General features: G+C 30.2%; 1 protein-coding gene and 1 long non-coding RNA gene across 2 annotated transcripts; one reads left to right on the top strand and one right to left on the bottom strand.

Annotated features, from left to right (window-relative positions):
• Positions 1-1,241: 1,241 nt before the first annotated feature.
• On the bottom strand, positions 1,242-3,239 carry LOC101249525 (uncharacterized acetyltransferase At3g50280-like). The gene is made up of 2 exons (XM_069293365.1): positions 3,039-3,239; positions 1,242-2,829 (listed from the first exon to the last, which is right to left on the bottom strand). The coding sequence occupies exons 1-2, from the start codon at positions 3,041-3,043 to the stop codon at positions 1,461-1,463; spliced, it is 1,374 nt and encodes a 457-aa protein (XP_069149466.1). The 5' UTR covers positions 3,044-3,239; the 3' UTR covers positions 1,242-1,460.
• LOC138341727 (uncharacterized) lies at positions 3,216-5,821 on the top strand. Its single transcript, XR_011214602.1, has 2 exons — positions 3,216-5,437; positions 5,522-5,821. It is a non-coding gene; the product is annotated as an uncharacterized lncRNA (long non-coding RNA).
• The last annotated feature ends 6,115 nt before the right edge of the window (positions 5,822-11,936 follow it).

The following is an 11,936-nucleotide window of genomic DNA, read 5'->3' as shown; positions in this document are numbered from 1 at the left end:
AGTCGAAGTGAATGATTAATCTAAATTCATACTACATTTATAGAAACAATGAAGTCTGTCATTGTTGAAGAAGAAAGAAGCTGACGATTGGAATATGTCCAACAAAGATGACTGACGTGTCTGCAGCAAGTGTAAACCTGCAGTCAGCTGATCCTCAGGTTCCTTCTTCATGCTCATGAATGTTGGGTCGAATTTGATTTAGGAACAGGACCTGCGACCTGTTTCTCTTCATTTTTCATATGAGACTTGACTTAGGAAACAGGTCCAGCGACCTGTTTCTCTTCTTTCTTCATATGAGACTTGAATTTAGGGATTAAGACCTAGGTCTGGTTTTCATGACTGCGGACTGGCCTGATTTTTATTATCATTCTAATAAAAACGTATGCCAAATAAGATATTACTAAACAAAAATAATACATATATTATTTTTTACTGATGCATTTTATCAAACGATACCATCTATCTAGACTTTTCAAAGTTCTAAATCCCTTTTTATTGACTTAAGCTTAAATGAAAATGTCCCGTCCATTCAAATTAGAAAGAAGAAGAACAAGAAGTCACAGATTTGTATGATTTAAACCAACTTTGCAAAGTTTTTCCAAAATAAGTACCACTTGTCTAATAATTAATGTTTGGTATGTGTCAAATCTCTTGTTGACCATTAGTTTTAATAAATGATTTATAAAATTATGAAGATTGCCAGTAACTCAAATAACAAAATCTTGCATGGTTACTAAAAAATGTTGACCATTAGTTTCACTAAAAATCCTAAGGATTATCATTATTATCCACATATGTGCATGTTATTTGTTTTTACTGTTTGTTAGTGTTATATAAGAATGAAATTTTTATTTTTGTCTCGTTCTGTTTTTCATGATAGATTATGGAACTTAAATAGCATTTTAAAGCAAAAAACTTTTTCAATGAAAGCCTTGTTAATTAATCTCCTTATTGATAGTTCATCAGAAATGTGGTAACAATGAAGACTGAAAATTTATGTCACTAATAGCTTAAAGTCGAAAGTGAATGATTGATATAAACACATACTGCATGTATTGAAACAACGAAGCTTGACATTTCTATTTTTCTTAGTAATGGAGCTTTACAGAGTGTAATACGGAAACTAAGTGTAAAATTATTCATTGATTCAATAAGTGGACAATTACTAGTGTTATGTTGGGTTCGAAAGTGATTAGGCGTCATGTGGAAGCTTACAAATTGCAAACCGTAAACGTGATAAATAATATAACAAAAAACTTATATTATGGTAATATGCAATAAGCACATATTTACCACAACTAGAAGAGAATGTAACCCTTCTCAAATCAAAAACATAAAAACAGCCTCTCAAATACAAACAGCAGGTGATGACAAAAGATTCATAAAAAAATGTAGACACTACATTTTCTCCTTATTCATTTCATGCATAATATGGATACACTACTTACTAATTTAATTGTTCATTCCACATCAACAAACATGTTGTGTTCCTCCAATGCTTGTATTGTCTTTGGAGAAAGACAAATCTCAAAGATCATACTCCCTTCTTCAATCCCAGGTGACACATCAATTTTCCCCTCCAACATATTTGACATCCCACCTCTCTGTGCAATTGGTTTTCCCCAACCAAAATCATACTTATTATAATTGAATCGCGGAGAGTTGTGCAACATGAAGTAATTCCTTGGCAAATCACCTAGTTTTGTTATCTCCGGATCCTTCATCCAGTTCTCGTATACGCTCTTGAATTTTTCATGATCATGAGAAGCAATCATCTCATTTATTTGTAAAGCAGCCCATTCGAATCCCCCGTCCTTCAGTAGGTCCCCTGCCTTCACCGTTACGGTTGCAGGGTAAATTGCATTTCCAAAGAATCCTTCAGGTAAAGGAGGATTCAATCTTTTCCTCATGTCCATTGGTACCTCAAAAGTAGTCTCTTCGTTGTGATCCAGATTACGACAACGTATAATGGATTGCCAAACATGAGCTAACACAGCTTGAAGAGAAGATATCTTGGTGGTTTTCATTTCAAGATTGGCCTTTGATTTTAGCTTGGCTATACTTTCTTTGGTAAAATGAAATATCTTATCTTGCAATGCTGGTGGATCATGTTCATGTGTGCTATCGCTATTGCTATTGATTCTTTCATTTGGTATGCAAATGCGATTAGAGAAATTGTCAATTTCGAAAGGGAATTGACGTTTGAGAAAGGGGATTTGTGATATGACATTAAAACCGCGAGATATCTCAGCCCAAGAAGTAAAAAAATGCCAAAAAGAAGATCCGTCAAGTAATGAATGATTGGCTGTGCATCCAATGAAAATGCCATCAACAAGCTCTGTTACTTGCACACCTAAAAATGGTTTGGATGTAGCCTCTATGTTTCGCACTCCATTTAATGGGAAAAAATCACGTACCACATGAGGAACGCATTTTGATTGATCCATAATGTCATCAACTGTAACACCATCAGCTACGGCATGATTGAATTGAACACCAGCGTCGTTACATTTAATGAAGAAACCACCACTCTGCTCTTCTTCTGCCTCAAGGCGGCCGCACAATGGAGGAAAGAAATCCAAAACTCGAGATAGTGAAACTCTAAGATGATCCATCAAGGATGTAGTATTGGTTGCTTTTGTTATATCTTTCATTTGTTGAGATGTAGGCATGTAACAGAGGACTCCACCTTGACCATACTCAATTTGAAGCTCGAGAATGTCCCACGGTGTCAACTCGATGATCTCACAATCATCAATCACACTCCTTCCAGCAGCCTTAACCGTCCATGTGGACATGATTGATACCTTCGAAGCCATAGCTTGAGACCTACAAGTTACAGAGGAATTAAGATAACAGGAATTGAAGTAAGATTGCTCTGTTTTTGATGATTGACAAAATAAGTAAAATCAATGATATACTATTTTGAATTCATAGAAAGATGAGAAAATGAATAAATAGGAAGGAACAGAGAATACTAATTTCAGATAAGAAACAATTATGTACAAAATTGAAGAGTCGGAGTTCAACTACCCTACCCCATAAAAGAATGAAGAAGTTTGAGTCTGTATAACTCTAAACTCAAAAAGTGTTAGTTTATAATGAAGAGAAATTGTGCTTAAATAGAAGGGCAATCACTCAGAGGAAGTCGTGTTAATGAAATAACAAAGAAAGATAAATGGGAAAATAATAAGTTTGGTAGTTTTTTCTACTTGTTCTCACCTTTGGTGTTTGTTATCAATATATATTACTTTACTTTACTTTACTACTATTATAGAAAAGGCTTATTTCAACATGCGTGGTTAATGTCTTTTTTTTCAAATCTGAGGGTATATTTGTCTTTTCACATAGCTTAGTGTTTCTGTGAAAGGTGGACACATCATTGTTTACGTGTCCCTTCATCTTCACTTATTTTCCATTGTTGTTGTTCTCGAAAAGTTTTTGTGCTGTTCTTGGCTTATAATTAATTGTTGTTCTTTTCTATATGAGCACAATTTTATTTTTTTTTTGGTCAAGTTTTATTGATTTAAAAATTTGAGTTTTTGGGGTCATTTTCTTTGAAATTTGTGTTATTTTGCTTCCAAAGATTGAATTTTTCTGTAGTGAAAAACAGAGATGAGTGGAAACCCATGTCCAAAATTCTTTAACTCAATGACCCATTTCAATTTTTTCAAGAAATTCAAGCGTTTGAAGCCTCTATTGAGCCATTGTTAACACTTTTTGGGTTCTTGTTTTTTGTTCTTGGCTTATACTTATTTATCTTCTTGTTAGATTATAGAACTGTGGATACTACTGGTTCTCACTTGCGTGGGCATTCTTTTTTTGTTACCTGGTTCGGTCTTAATGATTCTTCTTTAGTACTAAAAAATAGTAGTAGTAGAAGCAGAAATGATGATAAAGTGGGGTTTCTTGAAAATGATTGTGATATTTTTGATGGGAATTGGGTGTGGGATGAGAGTTATCCACTTTATCTATCAGAAGATTGTATGTTTTTGGATGAAGGTTTTTGTTGTTCTGAGAATGGTAGACCTGATAATTTCTATACCAAATGGCGTTGGCAGCCTAAGGATTGCAACTTGCCCAGGTTTCTGTTTCAATCAACTGAATACTTCACATCTTCATATGCGAAAATATAATGAATCTGTAAAAAAAATATCACCAATCTTAATGGTGGCTTACAGATGTTTTTACTTGATAGTTGAGCATTCCAAGTGTTATATTTCTCTTGTTATAATCTATTAATATTTATGTAATTGACCTCAATTTAATTAGTATTAGTTGTGGCATGATTTTTTCTTGGCCGTTATTGGGTTGGAATGTAGGGAACTCAAAAATAGGGTAATTAAAAAGAATGGTATTTTCCATGTATAAGAGACAAAAATGCTCCCAACAGGGCTGAGGACAAATTGGACAACTGTTGCAGGTTATTACAAAGCTACTGGAAAAGATAGAGAAATTTATTAGATTAAAACTTTGATTGATGTGAAGGGAACCCTGACTTGCTATAAGAAAGAAGACATGTATAGTTAAATATTCGACTTTGAATCTGAACTAATTTTCCATTCTCTGCGGATACTTCTTTTCAAATATTGTAATGTATGGAAAGATACAACACTATATAGTGCAACATGTGAACGAAATATGTGTGTCTCGCTATGTATACAAGCATTTAGCTTGCAAATATCTTTCAATGTTGCACGGGCCAGGTCTACCTAGTATATATATATATACTAGGCACATGCAGCACGGGTCCACTACATATAATTTCTTTATTTTGTTATATATACTTGGGCACATGCGGCACGGGTCCAATACATATTATTTCTTTATTTTAGATAGGTAAAAGTATTCATTATCCTCCCTGAACTTAAAACTTTTTATTCGGTATACATCTAAATTTTATTTCGTTTGAATTACACCCAAATTTATTTATTCATCCAACGCGTGCACCTCTATCCACGTGGCGTAGAAATTGAAATCACACTCTATTTGGTGTGATAGAAAGTAATTTTTTGTCACGTTATAAAGCTACAACGGTAGCAAAAACGTAAATTCTCCTCTCTCTTTTTTTAATATTGACAGAAGTTTTCATTGCCCCCGAACTTGAAGCAGCTTCCCTCATTATCCATATGATTTTTTATCCTCACTTTTCTCCAATCCAATTGCTAATTCCTTAATTTTGTTCATCAGAAAATGTATGTATTTGGAAGCGAAGTGGGGTTTCGTAATTTGGGATCGAAAATTCATGAAATTTGACGGTGGAGGTGGAGAGTGGATTTTAGCCATGGATGAGATTTTTTGCTTGACGTAGGTGGACGGTGGTTTCGTTGAAGTGAGTGGGAAGTGATAGGCGGAGATGAGGCGGGAGAGGTGGAGGAGTTGGTTTATATGGCCTTGTGCTGGTAATGGAACCATTACTATGACAACTTCATGATTGGTAAGTTCCGCCATGGAAGAATAGAGCTTTTTGCTGACTTGTTGGAATACGATATTTATTTTTTTTACATTTTAATTTATCTAGGTGGTATTATTTATCTAGGTGGAAATCCACATCATCACCACTTTTGTCAGCTGGCGCGCGCGTGTATTCACAATAGTAACAGTGGACAAAAAAGGTGTACGCGATGGTGGAATAAACAAGTTTGAGGGGGTAATTAAAACAGAAAATAGTTTAGGTGTACACCGAATAAAAAATTTCAAGTTCAAGGGGTAATGAATACTTTTGCCTTTTAGATATGTGATATAAAAAAAATTAAGTTTTTTAACCGTAAGTTTTTCAACCGTAAGTTTTTCGTAGATCTTTTAAATATTTAGTTATTAATTATTGTGACTTATAGTGTTTTTTACCTAGTTTACAAATTTATAAGTTTCATTAAAATTTGAAGATTCCACGCACAATTGTCGATCAAAATTAATTTATTTGACTTTCGAAGAACGAAAAGTGTCACGTTATTTGAAATAGAGGGAGCAGTATTTTTTAAATAACTTCTTTATGTTGTTATCAATATATATATATATATATATATATTAATTTCATTTTAAGTCAAATAAATATTACATAAATCGAAAAGGAATGAGTACAAATTTTAGTTAAGTTTTTTTTTTAAATTTAACTATTTTGTTGTTTAACAAAATCTAAAATGAAAATGCTAAACTTTTTCACAATTATGTTTTATAGTTTTTTTTAATCAATATCTAATCGATAATAACTAAAATTTTAATATAAATAAGATAATAAAGTAACTTAATTCTGAAATTCAAGTATTGATATGAATTGTGAAACTATCTATTTTTAAATTGTAAAAAATTCATAATCTAATATTTAATATGCTTCTTATTCTCGACAAATGGCACTAATTTATCATAACTCAAGATTATAAAAGTAGAAATCAAGACTAAAAAGAGCAACTCACTATTATATGAAGGTCAATTTATAGTTTATATAATGTGGAAGTTTCCTAAGTATATGATATATAATTCTATGACAAGTTAATTTTTTATTCCATATATTTATACTATTTCAAAATTTATCCAGTCAATTGGTTATGTATTTTCTTAAATTACAATTATGCGATCATTATGTATCAATTCTTACATTATCAACTCTATATTCTTCTTTTTTTAATCTCTTTAGAATTGTGCTATTTTTGTTTACTTATTTAAGTCACAATTTTTAAAGATAAATAAATATTATGTTGGAGATAAAATAGATTAAATAAAATTATATGAATAATTATGTTTAAAAAACGTTATATATAATTAAAAAAGCAAACATACATGAAATTAAGACAAAATAAATATTATTTTGGATAAAATAGGTTAATTAAAACTATATGAATACTTATGTTTTAAAAATATTATATATATAATTTAAAAGGAAATTACATATATGGAAGATTGTAGGATTATACTAAATATGTTGTAGTAGTAATAAACATAGATGAACGATTTAAATTGTCAAGAGTATAAAAGCAAATATATTTTTCACATTATTATTATAATCAAACAAATACAAATTGATTTTTAAAAATAAAATAAAATGAGTTTGTGGGCCACACATGAAACAAAACTTTTTGTCACTCTTGAAAAGGAAAATTGGATTCGTCTAAAAAATTATTTATACAATTACAAATTTAAAATTTTGTCCATAATAATGTTGTCATTGATCGTCTACATCATGACTCTTCTATATAATACTAGATATTTTAAGGCCCATAATACGGGCCCAATATAATTTCACATATTTTGTTGAAAAAATTAGATAAATTCACAACTTAAAATATTATAGTCCTCTCTCAGATGCATCTCTATTTTCTCTTGGATACATCTATTTCCTCTCGGATACATATCTATCCCTTCTCGAATACATCCCTTCTCCGAAATAATGTCATTTGCAATGTATTGGACAACCAAGGAATATATTTGAGATGAATGAAAAATTTGAGATTTTTGTAATTGAGAAAACTTCTCGAATATGATGTAATTAGCCACCAAAGATATGAAATTTTTGTACTTTATACTATTTTTTTCTTTAGTAAACAACTTGAATATATTACTTTGTAATCTATTTCAAATAGTCACATGACATAAATGTGTCGTTTATAACCTAAATTGAGAAATTTTGATTCTAAAATTTTCTTTGCAGTAAGGAAATAGAGAATTGTGTTAGATTATGTGTTAAAACATTTCATGTTCAAGGAATATATAAAATGTTGAAATCTTTGAAAAAATTCATCGGTCTTCATATATATTCGCAAGTGGTATCTATTTTTCACAATGTTATTAACTTCATTTTGTGATATTTGCACCATAAATTTTTCATCTAATAAAATAATAATCATTAATCAATCAATTCGTAAAGATTGTCTTAAAGCCTTTCAAATCTCTACTGCTTCAACTTAAGTATAATGTTGTAACGACCCTCTTAGTCGTTTTAGAAATTCCAACTATTATTTTATATTAATCTTTTTAATAGTTTTGATAAATAATTTATGACTTATAAGAGTGACTGATATGATTCTCTGATTTAATAAAGGATTATTTTGTTGCTAAAAATAATTGGAAAAAAAAAGAAAAAAAATAAATAGAAAAGAAAATTAAGTAAATAAATAAAATAATAATAATAAAAGGGCAAAGTGCCCTAAAAGGTTAAAAGCCTCAAGCGGCTAAAGTTGAAGAAAAAGAACAAACAGAAACAAAAAAAAATACGTAGATAAAGAAAAGAAAAAAAAGGGAGAAAAGAAAAGGAAAAAGGAGGAGAAACAACGATATTTTTATCTCGAGATATCAAGGTAATTATTCTTATCCTTTCTATTAAATTTTTGTGTAACTAGGAATAGATTTTTAGGTTAAAACGTGTATAATTTATACTAATATGTGAACTTGGGGTTATAAATATGTATAAGTATTATGGTTCAATCATTGGACAATGATTAGTCCTAATCATTGGACAATGATTACTCCAAGATTAGGATTATTAATAGTGGAACGATAAATATGAAGTGGAACATTGAAAATAAGTGGTTTCAGCAGATAGTTTTGTAGTCCGCCATTGATGTGTTGGGCAGTTAGTTTCGGCTTTAATTATTTTCATTTAATTATCATATTAGGATTCAAGTTTTGATATATTGAGATATGTGTTAAATAGTGGGTGCATTATGATATATAAAAATCATTATAATTATGTTATTCGGAGAATTAAGATTTAACCCTAAACTTGAAATTCAGAAAATATGAGATTTGATCAATTGGTTGGAATAAAGATTTAGAAATTTTATTATAAATTTGGATGAGTTTTGGGTCTAAGCTAGAGATATAGCAATATTAATGTTGTTAGTTTCGAAATCATATCGTGGTTATGTATTTGAATAGGTTTTATTGGTTTGGAAGTCAACAAAAAGAGGAAGGCTCAAGTTTTGGAGTCATTGTTCGACTATTTGAGGCAAGTGGATTTCTAAACTCTTGTTAAGTGTATGGAATGCGTGTATTTCCTTGTGATATATGTTTAGGAGTAACGGGATTGGTGATGGGTTGACTTGTCCACATTGATTAATTCTAATGATGAAATAAAAGGGATAACAAAAGGCGATGTGATTAATTATTTATGTGTGATGTGTTGAGAAAAGTTTGATGGCTTGTTGAATCATTGTTGATGTGATTTCATGCTTGTGTGGTTGTGAACTGTGCAATGTTATGAAAATGGTCATCTCCTCATTATTTGTGTGAACATGTCATTGCATTATTCTGAGATATGGTTGTGAAAGTGTTATGTGCATTGAGAAAGAATGATAACTTAAAGAGGATGTACCATTTCGAGGGACGTATCGCTCGCCGCGATGGATACTATATTTCGAGGGACGTATCGCACGCCGCGATGGATACTCTATTTCGAGGGACGTATCGCGCGCCGCGATGGTTACTGCTATCGAGGGTCGTGTCGTGCGCCGCGACAGATGCATGGACAGATATGTCCCCCATGGGTCCCGGACTGAAAGACAGCGGGTGTGTATCACTAGGTCAGACATGCATCATTATACTTGACATTGCATTCCATTACATTGCACATACTTATCATTAGTGAACTTGATATTGTGTTTTGTTGATCTAGTGATTGCCTTTTTGCGGAACTTGTGATTGTTGAATACTGAGCTTGTTATTGAGGATATATAATTTGTTGAAGTGTTGTTGTTGAGGATATGTAATTTGTTGAAGTGTGTTATTGAGGATATGTAAATTTGTGGAAGTGTTGCTATTGAGGATATCTAATTTGTTTAAGTGTTGATGTTGAGGATATATAATTTGTTAAAGTGTTGTTGTGGAGGATATGTAATTTGTTAAAGTGTTGTTGTGGAGGATGTGTAATTTGTCTAAATGTTTTTGTTGAGTTACGTTCTATGTAAAGTGTGAGTTGTTAGGTTGGGCTGATGTTTATGCAGGTTGTAGTTGTGGAGGTTCGGTTGGGGGTGGTAGGAGTACTCGTATTTCATTCCCTTAGCTTGTGTTTAGACGTTTACTTGCTGAGTACCGTGTGGTTTGGTACTCACCCCTTGCTTCTACAAATTTTTGTAGGTTATAAGCCTGGATTTTTGTGGTACTTGTCATTCTCTTCTTTTCCGAGGCTTCTTGGAGATTGTCAGATAGCTGTTTCCATCGCAGCAGACTTTCTTCTCCTTAATTATGATCTTGTTCTATTCTAGAAACAAGTTCATTTGAGACTTCAGTTTTCTTTTGAATCAATTGTAATACTTTAGAGGCTTGTACACGTGACTACCAGGTTTTGGGGGTTTTATTAAGTTACTTATATTATACTTCCGCACTTTATTGTAATGGTTGAGTTTTAGGCTGACTTGTCTTGGTGGGATAAGACGAGTGCCATCACGCCCATTTTTGGGTCGTGACAAATGTGTTTGTATTTGACTTTGTCGATGAATTTTGCGATACATTTTATTATTGTCTTTCATAAATAGAAATACTTAAAAAAATTGATTTCTAACTTCACAACAATTAAAAAAATCAAGAAAGCAACTTTATTTCTATATATAATAACAATTGTCGTAATGTTATACTTTAAATATTGAAAGTATTTATCAAAAAAATAATTTTTGCCTCCACAAAACAAAAACAATCATGAAAGAAACTTTATTTCTATATACAATAACAAATATCGTAATGTTATATTCTAAATTACATTAATTAATTTTTTTTTGATACTACACTTGATATCATGCCGTAAAGAAAACTCTTAAGCTTATCCCCCACAAAATACAAAATATTAACTATCCAAACACATTTTATTTTAATTAGTTAAAAAATTTCTTTTTAAAATATGTCAAAACACATTTATTATTATTTGTAAGAAGTTAATCAAATAATAGAAACTTTTCACTTAAACAAAATTACAATAATATCCTTATGAGCCTATAGCAAAAACTAACACATGTATTAATTCTTTTAAATTTTCATTTTGATTATTAATTATAGTAAAAATTAAGTATATAGCATATTTTATACAATTATTATTTTACCCTTAAATGATATTAAAATTATTACAATGTCATTGATCGTCCTTCTCATAGCTCTTCTATATAATAGAAAGAGAGGAATATAAGAGATAAAATAAACTCACTTAGACTCCACGAATATTGCATGTATATACTTGTCACCAAGAATATTATATGAACATCTATTTTACAAGAATTATTGTATGTATATACTTGACACCAAAAAAATTTTATTGACATAAGTTTGTAATTTATTTTGTTATAAAAATAATAGTTATTTTATTGAAAGTTTAATAACTACTAGCTAAAATTTAAAATTTACTATTAGCTTCTTACAAGAAATTGGTTTTAAACACTAAAATGCACCTCTTAGTTGGTATGTTTTCGTCTTAATTTTAAGATTTGTTAATGATATTACATTTTATTCATCATTACCTGCATATATTCATAAAATTTTAATCATTTTTGTTCGGATATGTTAGCATATATTGAGAATTTTAATATTGTAAAACAAAAAAAATTTAATTTCTTATTTTCTTTATTTTGTATGTAAATAAATTTTGATACACATTTAGTTTGCTTTATATTGAAACGTTTTTTTTAAATCTTCGTTCATTGTTTTTTCACTTTTATTTTTCTATTGATTTTATTTACTCTTTTTATTTTCTTTGTCTTTCGTTTTGATTTGACTTCAAATTTAATTCTAAATGTCTTGTAACTAAATTACGTTAATTTTGAACGGGTATCAAAATAAGTTAAGAAAATCAAATAAAACCTACAAAAGTTAAAACATTAAAATTAAAAGGTTACCTTTAAAGTATTTTTTTTAAAAAAAAATACACATAATTTTTAAAAATAAATTAAAAGTGAAAATTTAATAAATAATTTTAAAAAATGATTGAAGTGAGAAAGAAATTCAAATAAATATTTTTTAAG

The sequence above is a fragment of the Solanum lycopersicum genome, chromosome 2, assembly GCF_036512215.1.
Source record: "Solanum lycopersicum chromosome 2, SLM_r2.1".
NCBI lineage: Eukaryota > Viridiplantae > Streptophyta > Magnoliopsida > Solanales > Solanaceae > Solanum > Solanum lycopersicum.
Note: the sequence above shows the minus strand (reverse complement) of the source record. Positions and strands in the feature narration are given on the sequence as shown.